This window comes from Hemicordylus capensis, chromosome 14, assembly GCF_027244095.1.
Source record: "Hemicordylus capensis ecotype Gifberg chromosome 14, rHemCap1.1.pri, whole genome shotgun sequence".
NCBI lineage: Eukaryota > Metazoa > Chordata > Lepidosauria > Squamata > Cordylidae > Hemicordylus > Hemicordylus capensis.
The window spans coordinates 12650958-12669042 of record NC_069670.1 but is presented as its reverse complement, the minus strand read 5'-3'; the positions used below and the strand labels follow the sequence as shown (position 1 = coordinate 12669042).

Below are 18085 nucleotides of genomic sequence, written 5' to 3'. Positions count from 1 at the left end.
GTCATGACTATGCGGAGTTGCAGAAATGCACTCCGCACGTGCACAGAAATACTCTCCCCCCCCCCGTGAATCCCACTGCAGCTGTTAGAAAGTGGGGTGAAAGTCCGATTTTATTCAGGGCTGCAGGGGAAGAGAGGAATTCAGATATCTAGGCCTGCCCAATGACAAAGCTATTCTTAGCAGGGGGCCCTTCTCTTATTTTTTTAAAGAGAGAGATGTTGCCACGGTACAACCCAGCGAGGAGATCAGAGGCGTAGCTATAATCTAGCTACACCCCTGGAGGGGATGTAGAAAGTTAGTATTTCGCCCTGTGGATGTCCCCCACCCCCATCCATCAATGCCACCCCACGCATACACCCCACCCCACGGGCCCTCGGTCACACCAGTCCGTCAGCCTTCTTTGACTTAAGTGGCTTTATTTGGCTTCTGTCACACTCACAGTGCAAGGAATTGTGAGGAGGAGGACCAGGAGGAGGGGGCTAGAGTGCAGGGGGCGGGGGGAGAGGGGGCCACCCCATGCTAGTCAACCCCCAAAGGAGAGGGGCACACACACGCTTCCCACCGTTCCCTTGCTTACAGTCATCGGCGGCAGAGCCAGGGGTGAAGTTTTGCGGGGAAATTCTGCAAACTTTTCAGAGCAGAACTCGGGGAGAGTCCAAGGCCAGCGCGGGCGAAAAACGGATCCTGCGAAAGGCCTCGGCTGCGTCCAGTTTCTGATCCGAGACGCTCTGGTGCCCACACCGGCTCACGCTTGACATGACTATTGAGTCCCAAGACTTTCTTGAAAAGAAAAGAAAGGCGAGAGCCACAGAGTACTAGATCTGGGCACCTGCGTCTGGCTGGAGGCAGGTTTCGGGCACTTCGGACACCAACGGCACACACAGACGACTCATTCGCCGGGTGGAGAACATCCTTTTCCGTGTGATTGCTGGTGCTGCCAAAGAGACACCCCCTCCAGGCAGCCGGGCGGTCTCCATGGGGGACAGAAGGGCAGGCGTTGGGGGTAAATGCACGTATCCGATTTGGGCAGGGGAGTGGAGATCTCTGCCACCAGATTTCAACGCCAGAGCAATCTTCAGTGCCTCACCGAGTCCTTAGCTGGGTCCACTCCTTTCCCCCTCCCCAAGGCGAGTTCGCCTTGGTAGGGCTGTGGGTCTAGCCATGGGTCCGGCCGGTGCCTTCCTGGCCGTTCTTGCGTGCATGTCCCTCCCGGCTCCGTTCCTTGGGGGGCCTTTGGGTGCCGTTCTGCTGAGCAAACCTGCGAGGAAGGGGGGAATATTGGAGGTTAGCAAAAGCTTTCCATTGGAAAACACTGTCCACTTTGTATGCTCTTCTGCCCCCCACAACAGCCAATATGGAACAACATCACAACAACAGTTAATTTGGAATACTCCCCTCCTCACCTTCCATGATGGTCAAACTCAGTCTTGAGGACTAGAAACCCTACTCCAATTTAGCAGTACATGTCCACATACAATAAAAGACAGTCATGTGCTGCTGTGAGGCTCCTCCCTATGTCCCAAATATCTCTGCAGAACTCTCCCACCCCACCTGCAGTTTGGCCCCCACCCCACATGTTTTGGGGCAAGGTGGGAACAGGATGTCCACAGACATACAGCTTGATCAGAGCTCTTCATTGGTTGAAAGGGTCTATACAAATGCAGAGAAGGGTCTTGGACAAATCCCAGGCGCCAGGGAGGCCTGGTGCCTAGAAGATTAACTGTGGTGCCTAGACTGGGATATTCAGAGACGGAGCCATTTAATACACTCTTTACTTGTTCCAAGCAGTCCTTTTTCTCTTCTAAGTGTGTTAGTTGAAAAGGGGATAAAGAGAAGCCTGTTTAGCCTTCTCCTCCTCCATGGCTACCACTAAGTCTGGTCATTTGGCCAAGTGTCTCTTGGCTGGCTCCATCGTTTTAGGGCTGGCTCTTAGATCCAAAGGGAATTGGTCAAAGCCTGAGACAAAAAAAAACAAAACCCAGACCCCAGACCCTTTCTGTCCAGGATGTGGAGGCCAAGAGTGACGCTTGCACAGCAGGGGGTGATGGAGCAGGTAATCTTGCCCTCCATCCTTATTTTGGCCATATGTGGGAAGGAACATTGCTCTTAAGGCATTTCTTCAGTTGTTCCTTGCTAATATCATGGTGGGTATCCCTGCCGAGGAAGATAGGCAGCTGCCATGTACTGAGTCAGACCCTTGGTCTAGCTAGCTCAGGATTGTCTTCACAGACTGGCAGCGGCTTCTCCAAGGTTGCAGGCAGGAACCTCTCTCAGCCCTACCTGGAGATGCCACCAGGGAAGGAACTTGGGACCTTCTGCATGCAAGTAGGCAGGTGCTCTTCCACTGAACTATGGCCCATCCCCACCGGGGAATACCTGGAGAGTTGCTGCCAGTCAGAGTAGGAGATTTTGAGCTAGACAGGCCAAGGGTCTGACTCAGTAGGAGGCAGTCTCCTGCGTTCCTCCCTACCTTTTCCCGGACTGACCGCGTAGGTTTATCCCATACCTCCCACACCCCAAGGCCCCCCTCCGGCTCTCACCTGCCCCCAGAGGCTGCCCCCAGCTGCCACAGGACCACCTCCTCGAAATGATCCACTTCTTCTTCGCTGCCCCCCAGGTGCTCCGCCAGCTCCTCCAGCGCGTCCTCCACCTCATCCAGAAAGTCGACGAAGCTCAGGCGGTCGTGGGCGAAGGCCCCGTCGCCGCCGAAATACCCGTCCAGCGCCGCGGCCAGGCCCCGGTAGTGGTCGCCCCAGCCCAGCCCAGCCAAGTAGTTCTGGACCATCTGCAGGAAGTCCGTCTTCTGCACGGGCGCGAGGCCTTCCTGCCGGGCGCACTCAGCCACGCCCGCGCAGCCCCGCGGAGCCCGGAACGGGTGCTGGGCCAACCTCTCCCACAATGCACTGGGGTCGGCGGGCTTCTTGGCCTTCCGCCCCCCGCGGTGGCGCTCCCCGTCTCTGCCCGGCTTGGCCTCCCGCGGGCCGTGTTTCCGGGGATGGGGGCCCCCGCCGTCTCCCGCCTTGGGGGCCTTGTGCGGCGGACGGTGGCCCTGCTGGTCTTTGCCGGGGCCGTGCTCGTGGTGGCCCGTCCACCGCTCCTCCTGGGCTCCGGGCTGCTTCTGCCAGCTTCTCGTCTCCTTGCCCCGCCTGGCCTTGTGGGTCTCCCTCCAGGAAGGCTTGCTGCCCGCTTCCCCTCGGGTCTGCTCCAACTCCTGGCCCAGCCTTTGCTCCAGGTCGCGCAGCCTGTCCGCGGCTTCGCCCGGTGGGACTTTCGGCAAAGCTCTGGCCACGTCCCGCTGAGCCGACCCCAGGAGGCCGCGCAGCCGGCGGATTTCGGCTTCCGGGCGCTCCGCCTTGTCAGGGTGGCGTTCCGGCCCCGGTTCCTCTCCCGGGGGCTGCTGGGGTTGGACGCCGCCCTCCCGGCCCGGCTCCTGCCGCTTCTGCCGGAGCAGACGGACTTCGGCCTGCGCCTCGAGGAGGGCAGCGGTCTCCCGCCGCAGCGCCTCGGCGAGCCTGGCGTTCTCGGCGGCCAGGTGTTGCTGCTGGGAGGTGAATGCCAACGCCTCGCCTTCCGTCTTGAGCAGCAGGTGCTGCAACTCCTCCTTCTGGGACTGCAGGATTCAGGAGCGAGGAGACGCGTGGCATGTCAAAAGCAAAGCGCGAGAAAAGGAGGTCCTTCAAATCAAGGGACGCAGCTAAGGGGTCACCTCCCCAGTGGGCCACAAGACGTGGGGGCAGCCGGCAGCCTGGAGGGCTTGAAGTGGGGCTTAGGCAAATTCATGGCGGACAGGTCTATTAAGGGCTACTAGTCTGGGGGCTATAGGCCACCTCCAGCCTCCAAGATGCCTCTGAATCCCAGTTGCAGGGGAGCCACAACAGGAGAGAGGGCATGCCCTTGCCCCTTGCCTGTGGGCATTTCAGGGGCATCTGGTGGGCCACTGTGGGAAACAGGATGCTGGTCTAGATGGGCCTTTTGGGGCCTGATCCAGCAGGGCTGCTCTTATGGGCCAAAATAATCGCTGAATTACAGGACTATAGAAAGCCATGCTTCTAGTCCTTAATACGTTGTGCCTAGGCCACTGATTCCAGCGTAGCGAGTCACAGCAGGCCCTGGAGTGTGTTGTTCTCCAATGGGGCTGGTGCCCACAAGCCCCTCCCGTTGCCCTCGAGACCTGGCCTCCTCCCTACCTGCAGCTCAGCCTGCATCAGTCGGATATCTTGATTCTCCTTGGCCAGCTTGTCTAACACGAGCCCCATGGCGTCCAGGCTCTGGGTGTCACTGGGGGCCTCTGACGGGGGTACTTCCTTGGCGTGAGGAGGTTTAGCATCACCCATGGACTCCGCTGATGGAGAAGCCAGCCAGTCCTGTGGAGGGAAACACAAGCCAGTGATAGCTTTGCTTGTAAGTGTCCGAATCCTCTGCCGAACGCGTTGAACCGCCCAGGATGCAAGGTTAAGGAAGGCAGGGCGGTTTTTCCTCTTCCAGGTGCCAGCATGGCAGCCCAGACAAAGAGCCAAGCCACCCGGCTGTAAATATATCAGGAGGCTTGGCTCTTCGACATCGGGATTTTGACTTCCTGCTCTACAGGCTGGAGGGTGGAGGAAGATCAGGCAGTATTGCTCTGCCCCACCAGGCAGTCCAGATGAAGAGCCAAGCCGCCAGGCTATAAGTGATTCCGGCCGATCAGGTGGCTTGGCTCTTCGACCGGGCGGTAGTCCCAAGCTGGCCTTTGTGTGGCTCCCCAGTTTTGCTCTGCGTGCCTCTGCCTTCTCTACTCTCTCCATGCCTGTCCTACTCTCCCACTCAGTCAGCTTGTGATGCAGTGGTTAGAATGCTGGACTAAACCCTGGGAGTTCTGGGTTCAAATCCCCACATCACCACTCACACAGACAGACAAATGCCAGGATGCTGGGATTCTCCCCCACTGCAGATGCTGGTGTCACAGCAAAGCAACAGCAGATTGAAGCAAAATAATCCTGCCTCCAGAGTGCCAACAATTTTGACTTTGCACGGAAGAATGATACATAATAATAAACGTTATTGGTTTGCTGCCCAAAACAAATTATACTCTGAGCAGCTCACAACACAGGGTTAAAACATGTGATAAAAACACACAACACATTAAATCATAACAGATTAACACCTCAGCCGCCCCGACTTCATTTGGATGTCCAAATTTTGAAGCCCAAATTCTGTTCCAAGGTTTACTTCCAACTTTTTTTGAAGGGGGTGGCTCTATATAGGACGTTCCCAATGCACAATTTAAGTGATGACTTTTATGCTAAAAAGTAGATTGTGGGGGGAGAGTTATGATCTCAAATGTCACTTTCCCTAACGGAATATTTGCAATTCTTACCAAGGGGACTTGATCCCATTTCAGAAACTCGATTATTGTTTACATAATGGATAGAAATGGTAACCACCTAATGGCACAGCGGGGAAATGACTTGCCTAGCGAGCAAGAGGTTGCTGGTTCGAATCCCCACTGGTATGTTTCCCAGACTATGGGAAACAGCGATATAAGGTGCTGAAGAGCATAATCTCATACTGTGCAGGAGGAGGCAATGGTACACTCCTCCTGTATTCTACCAAAGAAAACCACAGGGCTCTGTGGGCACCAGGAGTTGACACCAACTCAACGGCACACCTTTACTTTACTGTCATGGATGGAAATAGCTAAGCTAAGCTGCTGCTATTTCCATCCATCCTAGCCAAACTGTAAACTGCAGAAGCCATACAGGAAGCCCTGAAAAGATGACCCAGATCAATTTTTTATTTCTTGTGCTCGCAGAGAAATAAGAGAGACTCACCCCCCCGTCAGAACCAAGATGTGGCTCCTCTCTGTCCGAGTTTGGCCAGCTGCTCAGGATGTCCACCGTGCCTGTAAGAGCAGAGGGGTGGGGACAGAAGTGCAGGCATTTAGCCCTTGTTGGGGGGGGAAAGCCTTCAGCATATGGCTTGGCTCACTCACTCGAGCTACCTGCTGCATTGATACCTTGGGCAATGGGCCATTGGCACAGCCCTGTTCGGCTGCAAAACAACCTTAAGGGGTGACCAGATCACCGCTGCTAGCAAGATCCATTCACCTGCGCTTGACCCCTATCGTGGGCTGTTCTTCACCCGCCCGTGATCAGGCTGCACCCTCAGCTCTGTGACTTCCTCCTTCTCTCTCAAAAGAGCCTGTAGGCCTTCAAAGTGTAGGAACACGGGAAGCTGCTTTATACCGAGTCTGGCCATTGGTCCACCTGGCTCAGTATCGTCTACACTGACTGGCAGCGGCTCTCCGTGGTTTCAGGCAGGAGTCTTTCCCACCCCTACCTGGAGATGCTGCCAGGATTTGAACCTGGGACCTCCTATATGCCAAGCAGGTGTTCTGCCCCTGAGCTACAGCCCCAGCCCCACCTATGGCCTCAGCAGAGGGCTTGTAGTTCAGACAGGAGGCAGAAATGTCCTGGGGCACAAACTGGAAGAAAATTTATCACTGATCTTTCGGCTTAGCTTATTGTATTCCTTGCCTTGGGCAGAGCTAAGGACAATTGGAGGCAGAATATTTGGGGGGAGTGAGGGCAAAGAAATCCAAGAATTGCTTCAAGGAAGTAGATTTCGGCTAGGTGTCAGGAGGAATTTATAATGGCGCAGCAGGGGAAACAACCTGACTAGCAAGCCAGAGGTTGCTGGTTCGAATCCCCCCTGGTACTATATCGGGCAGCAGCGATCTAGGAAGATGCTGAAAGGCATCATCTCATACTGCGCAGGAGGAGGCAATGGTCAACCCCTCCTGTATTCCACCAAAAGACAACCACAGGGCTCTGTGGGCGCCCGGAGTCGAAATCAACTTGACGGCACAACTTGACCTTTAAGAGCTGTGGAACAGCCTGCCTTATGGGCTACTCTTTGCTGGAGGTTTCGAAAGAGAAGCTGCCGCTGGGATGGCCACACCTGTCAGGGATGTTGTAGCAAATTCCTGCACTGAGCAGTGGGTTGGACTAGAAGACCGCCGGGGCCCCTTTAAGCTCTACAATTCTATTCTTGCTGCTGCAATGAATGAGAATGGTATTGCCACTACCAACAGCGTGCCTTGGTGTAAGTCAGCTTCCATCTAAACGGCCTGGGACTCTTGGACTGTCTTTGCGGTTTTGCATTGGCTTATAAGACCCCATTGCTCGCCTAGTCTCTCTCTGTCTCCCCCTCCCCGCAATTCTGGCCCCCGAGGACAGGAGAAAAGGCAGAGCGCCATTTCCAGCCTCTCCCATCCCCAAACATACCTTCCTCCGCCTCAAAGATGACCCCTGGGGAGAGAGAGAGAAAGAGAGAGAGAGGCAGGGAGTGAAAAGCCAGCGGTGCGATTGGCCACCTCAACCCATCTCCTCTTTGACAAGACCACCACTTACCCGAGAAGACGAGCAAGCCCAGGCCCAAGATGGCCAACAAGCCAATGAGCCACTTAGTCCCAGGAAAAGCACTCTCTTCACCACCGAGGGGCTGCCCGTGTCGGTCCTGGGAAGCCCCGGGAGGAACCAGGTGCGAATCCCGACCTTTCCGTCTGCGTAGGCCTTCAACATCGCGTTCCTTGGCCGACTCTTCCTCGCTGCTGGATGCATTTCTCCGCTCCCCCAAAGGGCCTGGGGAGGAAAGAGAAAGATCAGGCACCAAAAAATAAACAAATAAGGGACACTGATTTTATTCTATGCTTATTTACTTTTAGAAGTGTTGCAGTCTGCCTTTCCCTGTCAAAATAAGCACAAGACGGCTTACAATAGCCCAGAAGAAAAACATCAGAAGAAAAATATTTTAAAACCTGCAGACAAAGAAGGGATAAAAATGTCACCAAACCAGCAGAAATCTGTCCTACTGAAGTGGAAGCATTTAAAATAGGAGCCAATTTTAAATATCGGCTGGGGGAAAGTTACATCCTGTATGTCTCTAGGTGCTCAGCTGTGGCAAGGAGATCGGGCAGGGAAGCAGATTTTATTCCATCCATCTATTTCTCTGTATGAAAAGTTATAGCCTAGCCTACATTTCTAGGCAAAATGACCTCATGAGGCAGCTTATGGTGTAATTACACCATAATATGGAATATAACCAGACAATAAGACAACAATAAAACATTAGACCAAAAGGCAAAAAAAGAAAGAAGGGCATTAAGTGAAAAAATAAACACTGAAGTACAGCTTTCCAATGCCCGCTTACAAGTGCTTTGCCATCTGTTGTCTCTTCCTGTATTGACATGCAGATTGTAAGCTCCTTGCCGGCAGGGGCCTATTTCTTTTCTTTTCTATTTTATTCCCCCCCCCCCCCAAGGGCCGTGCACAATGTATCACCTGCTTTGTGGGTCAACGGGGTTCCCTGCGTGTCAGGTACACATCCCACCTCAGCGTCATGGCGGCCCGTCTCCTGTATGTACAGGGACGAGGGGTCGCTTTCGAAGAGGACTGACTCTGTGGTCTTGGATATGCCAGGGCTGGGGATCACTCCCAAACTAGGGGCGGCCACAACCTCAGGGTCCTGGGATCAAGAGAGAGATTCAAACCGGTTTATTTCTGACATCCTAATTGCTTTGAAGCAAGGTGGGAAGACGGAGTTTGAGGAATACATCCCCAAAACCTTCAAGTGCTAAAGAGATGTCCCCGCTCAACATGAACTGGGCAGCAAGTGCTGTTGGGGAAGAGGATTTCCCTCCCTCACTCAGGAGGGAATGCCTCTACCACCTTGTGCATGTCTTTTCAGGATCAACCAGTTGTGCAGCCCTGAACGGAGGGTCTGTACATTTAATTGAAGTAGCCCTTAGCAGAACCCCAAGGTGGAGGAGATTCCCACACACAGGCCCAGATCCCAGATTTACGTTCTACCTTGAGTTTCGCTTCTTCAAGATCAGGCTGCTCAGCTGTTTGCTTACTGTCAGCAGGAGACGCTGTAGGGAAAGACGTCTCTATTAGTTCACAGTGTGAAAGGGGTGTGTGTGTGTGTGCGCACACACGCATGATTCTAATGCACTTGTGGGTGTAGAGAGCCCACTAACCCATCTCCATTCCACTAAGCTTTGCTGTCAGATAAACTGCTTCTCCTGTGTGCTTGCTTCTGCACCCCTCCCCATAATATCTGCTCCAGCTACGTTGCTTTGTAAATAAATAGAGGATTACAAAGACAACATTTCATTTTTCTTTTTTCTTTTAACTAATGTTTTGCTTTGTTTTTATTTTGTTGTAAACCGCCCAGACACGTAAGTTTTGGGTGGCATAAAAATGTGTTAATAAATAATTATCCGTAATACTTCCACAGGGAACATGTCCTCGACTTCCCACCGCTCAGTGAAGTGGGGTGTGACGGGGGTCACAAAATCGCCAGCTAGAACAAAGGACATTAGCCGCCCTATTTGCTTAACCCAGGGGGCAGCACTGAGGGAAAGGGATGTGGGTTGCAGAGCCTTGGGAGATGCAGAAGGGACAGGAAAGGGCAGAGTTAAGGAGAAGCGATGGGCGATTGCCATGCCCCTCACTGCTTACCCTGGGTGCCATCTTTTGCCAGCTCAGGCTCTGTCTGGGTTTCCTCTGCAGCTTCAGAGCCAAGTTCCTCCACCGGTAGAGCCTGAAGAGAAAGGAGAGATGGGGAAAGAGCTGACTCCTTGTTACTGATGGGGGCCTAGCAGGGGCACTGCATTTCTGCTATCCTTTTCTCCCCCACTTTCCAACCACCCCATTAGGTAGGCTAGACGGCGAGGATGAGGCTGGCCCAAGGTCACCCTGTGGGCATCATGACTGGGTGGGATTTGAACTTGGGTCCTCCCAGTTGGACACTCACCAGAGCACAAAGAGAACCCAGTTGGGTCAGACCCAAGGGCTGTCAGCCCAGCATCTTGCGCCCCACAGCGATAACAGCCCTCCCCTCTTTGTCCCCCAGCAACTGGTATTCAGGGGTATATTGCCTCTGGACATGGAGGCTCCACATAGCCCCTCTTTACAACCTTATCCACTGCATCACACTAGTTAGAGAGAGAGGACGGGGAGCCTTTAAAGGGGCCTAGAGCAATACTTTCTACTGCTCCAACATCAACGTCCCACTCACCCCCAATAAGCAGCACCCCACAGGAATTTACACACGTGGACAAATGTGTTGGTAGCCCTCCACGAAAAAAGAACCCGCAATTGTCTCTGAAATAACTTGAAACTGACGAAAGTAATTGGCACCCATCATTGTTTACTCCCCATTTTTTAAAAAACAGACTTTGCTTTAGAGTTTCGACACAACAGGAGATTTCAAATAACAACACAAATGGAAATGGCATAGACAAAAATGATGGGACCCTGAACTGAATATTTTGTTGCCCAACCTTTAGAAGCAGTCACTGCAAACAAGCGATTCCTGTAGCTCTCAATGAGACTTCTGCAGTTGTCCACAGGTAGTTTGGCCAACCCTTCCTGAGCAAACGGCTCCATCTGTGTCAGGTTTGAAGGGTGCCTTCTCCAGACTGCATGTTTCAGTTCTTTCCATAGATGTTTGATAGGATTGAAATCAGGGCTCATAGAAGGCCACTTCAGAATAGCCCAATGTTTTGTCTTTAGCCATTCTTGGGTGCTTTTAGCTGATTTCTGACACTGGGCAGTACGTTTCACTCCAGAATCTCTTGATAGTCTTGAGATTTCAGTGATCCCTGCACAGACTCAAGGCAGCCCATGCCAGACACAGCAAAGCAGCCCCAAAACATGTTTCACAGTAGGTATGGTGTTCTTTGAAAGCTTCATTTTTTCATCTGTGGACATAGAGCTGACGTGACTTGCCAAAAAGCTCCAGTTTGGTCTCATCTGTCCAAAGGACATTCTCCCAGAAGCACTGTGGCTTGTCAATATGCATTTTAGCACATTCCAGTCTGGCTTTTTGATGTTTTTCTTTCAACAGTGGAGTCCTCCTGGGCCTTCTTCCATTGAGCCCACTGTCACTCAAAAAGCGACGGATGGTGCGATCAGACACTGATGGACCTTGAAGTTCAGCTTGTATCTCTTTGGAAGTTGTCCTTGGCTTTTTGTCTATGCTTCTGCTGATTCTGGGGCCGATTTTCCTCTTGCGGCCGTGTCCAGGGAGGTTGGCTACAGTCCCATGGGCCTTGAACTTCTTAATAACATTTGCAACTGTTGTTACAGGAACATCAAACTGCTTGGAGATGGTCTTATGGCCTTTGCCTTTAACATGCTTGTCTAGAATGTTCTTTCTGATCTCCTCAGACAACTCTCTCCTTGGCTTTCTCTGGCCCATGTTCATTGTGTGACACACAATGATACCAAACAGCAGTGTGACTACTTTTCTCCATTTAAATAGGCTGAATGACTGATTGCACGATTGGAGACATGTGTGATACTAATTAAAGAAAACAGCTGGTTTCAAACATCACTCTAATCCAATTATTTATGATCTTTTCTAGGGGCCCAACAAATGTGTCCAGGCCACTTAAGAATTTCTTTGTAGAATAAGCAATACTTTATCTCTTTTCACATTTGCTGTGCTTTACTCAATCACACATCAATGGGACAATTGCTTTTCATTTAATCGCTTCTCAGGGGACATAAAACACTTTTTCAATGAGCTGTAAGTGTACCAACAAATTTGCCCACGTTTGTAGGGAGCGGCTGCCTGCTGAGCCAGGTCATTGGCCCAGAAAGCTCAGTCTTGTCTACTCCAACTGGCAGCAGCTCTACAGGGCTTCAGGCAGGAGATGAGAGGGATTGAAGCTGGGACGTTCTGCATGCAAAGCAGATACTTTACCCCTGAACTAAAGGTAAAGTGTGCCTTGAAGTCAAGTCAATTTTGACTCCTGGCGCCCACAGAGCCCTGTGGTTTTCTTGGGTAGAATGCAGGAGGGGTTGACCATTGCCTCCTCCCACGCAGGATGAGATGATGCCTTTCAGCATCTTCCTAGATGCCTGATATAGATGCTTTCCCATAGTCTGAGAAACAGGCCAGCAGGGATTCGAACCTGCAACCTTCTGCTTGTTAGTCAAGCATTTCCCCATAAACAGAGACCAAAAAGAGGCAGAGGTCTGACACAAGAAGTGCCAGGTTTGCCAGTTAATGAAGGACCTTGGGAAGATAGTGCCAGGCCCATTACCCTGAACTACCATCCCAGGTGGGGGGCACAGCCCAGGGAGACCCCTGCCGTCTGGTACTGAATCGCATCCCTGACCCTCACCTCAGAACCTGCGATCACCCAGCTGTTGTTCTCCGACTCCCGGGAGTCCGAATTATCAGCCATCGCTCTGCATGCCCACCTGGTCTGCGCCTGCGGGTTAAGGAGAGAATCAGCAGGGCCTTCCTGGGACCACTCCTGCCTGGAACGGGTGGGCTGAGAAGGCGTACAGAGGTCCCGGGGACAGGGCAGGGGTCGTTACCTACCTCACGCACAAAGCACCTCTGCTCTGACGCAGCTGTCAGCGTGACTCCAAGAGAATTTGACTGGCAAATTCACCTGGGTATGCAAACGGGCGCAGAGAAACTGGCTGCAGGTACACCAGATGTATGGATGGGCAAACCCATCTGCCTTCGCCCACCCCTTCTGCAGCCCCATGGCTGGGGAAGAGGCATTATGGGCCCACCAGCCCTCCCTAAGGTAGGGTGGCCCACCCTCAAGAATAGGCTACAGTCCTAGGAATTGGCATATGAACGACCCCTGCTAATTTGGCAAAGAGGCACCTTTAAAGGTGGTGATTCTCTTGTATTTAGCAGAGGGAGAGCAACTGGCCCTCTCCACTCCCAGAACAGAATCCCTCCAGTCCCTTTTGCTGGTGTCTGTCTTATGTTTGTTTTTAGATTGTGAGCCCTTTGGGGAGAGAGATCCATCTTATTTATTTATTATTTCTCTATGTAAACCACCCTGAGCCATTTTTGGAAGGATGGTATAGAAATCGAATAAAATAAAATAAAATAAAGTAATACTAAGTCTCCAAGAAACTCTTGAAAGCAAGCCAGATGATTTAAACTGCTTGTGGAAAATAGTGGACAAAGCACTTTTCTGGTGTAGCAAAAGGGTGCCCTCCTGTGGCCATTTTTCTGCACTGCAGGGCGCGGAGGCTAGGCTGTATGTAAGGCAATGGGCAATGCATTTTCCTGTTGTGGCAAAAGGGTGCCCTCCTGTGGCCATTTTTCTGCACTGCAGTGAGCTGAGGCTATGCTATATGTAAGGCAATGGGCAATGCATTTTCCTGGTGTGGCAAAAGGGTGCCCTCCTGTGGCCATTTTTCTGCACTGCAGCAAGGTGAGGATTTGCTGTATGAATGACAAAGTGTCATGCATTCTGTGGGTGTGGCAAAAGGATGCCCTCCTGTGGCCACTTTCCTGAACTGCAGCCAGGTGAGGCTGGGCTGTATGAATGGCAGTGGGCAATGTATTGTCCTGGTGTGGCAAAAGGGTGCCCTCCTGTGGCCACCTTTATGAACTGCAGCCAGGTGAGGCTAGGCTGTATGTAAGGCAATGGGCCATGTATTTTCCTGGTGTGGCAAAAGGGTGCCCTCCTGTGGCCACTTTTCTGAACTGCAGCCAGGTGAGGCTAGGCTGTATGCATGGCAATGGGCAATGCATTTTCCTAGTGTGGCAAAAGGGTGCCCTCCTGTGGCCATTTTTCTGCACTGCAGGGAGCGGAGGCTAGGCTGTATGTAAGGCAATGGGCAATACATTATCCTGGTGTAGCAAAAGGATGCCCTCCTGTGGCCACTTTTCTGAACTGCAGCCAGGTGAGGCTGGGCTGTATGAATGGCAGTGGGCAATATATTTTCCTGGTGTGGCAAAAGGGTGCCCTCCTGTGGCCACTTTTATGAACTGCAGCCAGGTGAGGCTGGGCTGTATGTAAGGCAATGGGCAATGCATTTTCCTGGTGTGGTAAAAGGGTGCCCTCCTGTGGCCACATTTCTGCACTGCAGGGAGCGGAGACTAGGCTATATGTAAGGCAATGGGCAATGCCTTTTCCTGGTGTGGTAAAAGGGTGCCCTCCTGTGGCCACATTTCTGCACTGCAGTGAGCGGGGGCTAGGCTATATGTAAGGCAATGGGCAATGCATTATCCTGGTGAAGCAAAAGGGTGCCATCCTGTGGCCACATTTATGCACTGCAGCCAAGTGAGGCTAGGCTATATGTAAGGCAATGGGCAGTGCATTATCCTGGTGAAGCAAAAGGTTGCCATCCTGTGGCCATTTTTCTGCACTGCAGCCAGGTGAGGATTTACTATATGTAAGGCAATGGGCAATGTATTTTCCTGGTGTGGCAAAAGGGTGCCCTCCTGTGGCCACTCTTCTGCACTGCAGCCAGGTGAGGATTTGCTGTAAGAATGACAACATGTAATGCATTTTTCTGCTGTGGCAAAAGGGTGCCCTCCTGTGGCCACTTTTGTGAACTGCAGCCAAGTGAGGCTAGGCTATATGTAAGGCTATGGGCAATGCATTATCCTGGTGTGGCAAAAGGGTACCCGCCTGTGGCCACATTTCTGCACTGCAGTGAGCTGAGGCTTGGCTATATGTAAGGCAAAGGGCAATGCATTATGCCTCAGCCTCAGCTCGCTGCAGTGCAGAAAAGTGGCCACAGGAGGGCACTCTTTTGCCACACCAGGAAAATGCATTGCCCATTGCATTATATATAGCCTAGCCTCACTTGGCTGCAGTGCAGAAAAGTGGCCACAGGAGGGAACCCTTTTGCCACAGCTGCAAAATGCATTACACTTTGTCATTCTTACCGTAAATCCTCACCTGGCTGCAGTGCAGAAAAGTGGCCACAGGAGGGCACCCTTTTGCCACACCAGGCAAATACATTGCCCATTGCCTTACATACAGCCTAGCCTCACTTGGCTGCAGAGCAGAAAAGTGGCTACAGGAGGGCACCCTTTTGCCACAGCTGCAAAATGCATTACACATTGTCATACTTATAGCAAATCCTCACCTGGCTGCAGTGCAGAAAAGTGGCCACAGGAGGGCACCCTTTTGCCACACCAGGAAAATACATTACCCACTGCCTTACATACAGTAAATCCTCACCTGGCTGCAGTGCAGAAAAATGGCCACAGGAGGGCACCCTTTTGCTACACCAGGATAATGCATTGCCCATTGCCTTACATATAGGCAATGCATTTTCCTGATGTGGCAAAAGGGTGCCCTCCTGTGGCCACTCTTCTGCACTGCAGCCAAGTGGGGCGAGGCTATATGTAAGGCAATGGGCAATGCATTATCCTGGTGTGGCAAAAGGGTGCCCTCCTGTGGCCGCTTTTCTGCACTGCAGCCAAGTGGGGCGAGGCTATATGTAAGGCAATGGGCAATGCATTATCCTGGTGTGGCAAAAGGGTGCCCTCCTGTGGCCGCTGTTCTGCACTGCAGCCAAGTGAGGCTAGGCTATATGTAAGGCAATGGGCAATGTATTATCCTGGTGTGGCAAAAGGGTGCCCTCCTGTGGCCATTATTCTGCACTGCAGTGAGCTGAGCCTAGGCTATACGTAAGGCAATGGGCAATGCATTATCCTGGTGTGGCAAAAGGGTGCCCTCCTGTGGCCATTATTCTGCACTGCAGTGAGCTGAGCCTAGGCTATACGTAAGGCAATGGGCAATGCATTATCCTGGTGTGGCAAAAGGGTGCCCTCCTGTGGCCATTATTCTGCACTGCAGTGAGCTGAGCATAGGCTATACGTAAGGCAATGGGCAATGCATTTTCCTGGTGTGGCAAAAGAGTGCCCTCCTGTGGCCATTTTTCTGCACTGCAGTGAGCTGAGGCTAGGCTATATGTAAGGCAATGGGCAATGCATTATGCCTCAGCCTCAGCTCGCTGCAGTGCAGAATAGTGGCCACAGGAGGGCACTCTTTTGCCACACCAGGAAAATGCATTGCCCATTGCATTATATATAGCCTAGCCTCAGCTCACCGCAGTTCATAAATGTGGCCACAGGAGGGCACCCTTTTGCCACAGCAGCAAAATGCATTACACTTTGTCATTCTTACAGTAAATCCTCACCTGGCTGCAGTGCAGAAAAGTGGCCACAGGAGGGCACCCTTTTGCCACACAAGGCAAATACATTGCCCATTGCCTTACATACAGCCTAGCCTCACTTGGCTGCAGTGCAGAAAAGTGGCCACAGGAGGGCACCCTTTTGCCACAGCTGCAAAATGCATTACACATTGTCAAACTTATAGCAAATCCTCACCTGGCTGCAGTGCAGAAAAGTGGCCACAGGAGGGCACCCTTTTGCCACACCAGGAAAATACATTGCCCATTGCCTTACATACAGTAAATCCTCACCTGGCTGCAGTGCAGAAAAATGGCCACAGGAGGGCACCCTTTTGCTACACCAGGATAATGCATTGCCCATTGCCTTACATATAGGCAATGCATTTTCCTGATGTAGCAAAAGGGTGCCCTCCTGTGGCCACTCTTCTGCACTGCAGCCAAGTGAGGCTAGGTTATATGAATGGCAATGGGCAATGCATTTCCTGGTGTGGCAAAAGGGTGCCATCCTGTGGCCGCTTTTCTGCACTGCAGCCAAGTTTGGCGAGGCTATATGTAAGGCAATGGGCAATGCATTTCCTGGTGTGGCAAAAGGGTACCCACCTGTGGCCTCTTTTCTGCACTGCAGCCAAGTGGGGCGAGGCTATATGTAAGGCAATGGGCAATGCATTATCCTGGTGTGGCAAAAGGGTGCCCTCCTGTGGCCGCTTTTCTGCACTGCAGCCAAGTGAGACTAGGCTATATGTAAGGCAATGGGCAATGCATTATCCTGGTGTGGCAAAAGGGTGCCCTCCTGTGGCCGCTTTTCTGCACTGCAGCCAAGTGAGGCTAGGCTATATGTAAGGCAATGGGCAATGCATTTTCCTGATGTGGTAAAAGGGTGCCCTCCTGTGGCCACATTTCTGCACTGCAGTGAGCTGAGGCTTGGCTATATGTATGGAAATGGGCAGGGCATTATCCTGGTGTGGCAAAAGGGTGCCCTCCTGTGGCCGCTTTTCTGCACTGCAGCCAAGTGAGACTAGGCTATATGTAAGGCAATGGGAATGCATTTTCCTGGTGTGGCAAAAGAGTGCCCTCCTGTGGCCACTGTTCTGAACTGCAGCGAGCTGAGGCTAGGCTATATGTAAGGCAATGGGCAATGCATTATACCTCAGCCTCAGCTCGCTGCAGTGCAGAAAACTGGCCACAGGAGGGCACCCTTTTGCCACACTAGGATAATGCATTGCCCATTGCATTACATATAGCCTAGCCTCAGCTCACCGCAGTTCATAAATGTGGCCACAGAAGGGGACCCTTTTGCCACAGCAACAAAATGCATTACACTTTGTCATTCTTACAGTAAATCCTCACCTGGCTGCAGTGCAGCAAAGTGGCCACAGGAGGGCACCCTTTTGCCACACCAGGCAAATACATTGCCCATTTCCTTACATACAGCCTAGCCTCACTTGGCTGCAGTGCAGAAAAGTGGCCACAGGAGGGCACCCTTTTGCCACAGCTGCAAAATGCATTACACATTATCATACTTATAGCAAATCCTCACCTGGCTACAGAGCAGAAAAGTGGCCACAGGAGGGCACCCTTTTGCCACACCAGGAAAATACATTGCCCATTGCCTTACATACAGTAAATCCTCACCTGGCTGCAGTGCAGAAAAATGGCCACAGGAGGGCACACTTTTGCTACACCAGGATAATCCATTGCCCATTGCCTTACATATAGGCAATGCATTTTCCTGATGTAGCAAAAGGGTGCCCTCCTGTGGCCATTTTTCTTCACTGCAGCCAGGTGAGGCTAGGCTATATGTATGGCAATGGGCAATGCATTTTCCTGGTGTGACAAAAGGGTGCCCTCCTGTGGCCACTCTTCTGCACTGCAGCCAAGTGGGGCGAGGCTATATGTAAGGCAATGGGCAATGCATTATCCTGGTGTGGCAAAAGGGTGCCCTCCTGTGGCCGCTTTTCTGCACTGCAGCCAAGTGAGGCTAGGCTATATGTAAGGCAATGGGCAATGCATTTCCTGGTGTGGCAAAAGGGTGCCCTCCTGTGGCCGCTTTTCTGCACTGCAGTGAGCTGAGGCTAGGCTATATGTAAGGCAATGGGCAATGCATTTCCTGGTGTGGCAAAAGA

At 52.1% G+C, this 18085-nt stretch overlaps 1 protein-coding gene across 2 annotated transcripts in view; it reads right to left on the bottom strand.

Annotated features, from left to right (window-relative positions):
- Positions 1-395: 395 nt before the first annotated feature.
- PBXIP1 (PBX homeobox interacting protein 1) overlaps positions 396-18085 on the bottom strand; it is a 24628-nt gene continuing 6938 nt past the window's right edge. Inside the window, exons 2-11 of one of the 2 annotated variants that reach the window (XM_053277574.1) lie at positions 12179-12268; positions 9504-9585; positions 8850-8911; positions 8322-8505; positions 7392-7622; positions 7266-7289; positions 5811-5881; positions 4188-4364; positions 2541-3610; positions 396-1258 (exon numbers count right to left, since the gene is read on the bottom strand). In XM_053277574.1, the coding sequence (XP_053133549.1) occupies positions 1156-1258; positions 2541-3610; positions 4188-4364; positions 5811-5881; positions 7266-7289; positions 7392-7622; positions 8322-8505; positions 8850-8911; positions 9504-9585; positions 12179-12241 (2067 nt within the window). In that variant the 5' untranslated portion in view covers positions 12242-12268 and the 3' untranslated portion in view covers positions 396-1155. The remainder of the gene's footprint in view (positions 1259-2540; positions 3611-4187; positions 4365-5810; positions 5882-7265; positions 7290-7391; positions 7623-8321; positions 8506-8849; positions 8912-9503; positions 9586-12178; positions 12269-18085) is intronic. The other variant, XM_053277573.1, reaches the window with a different exon arrangement.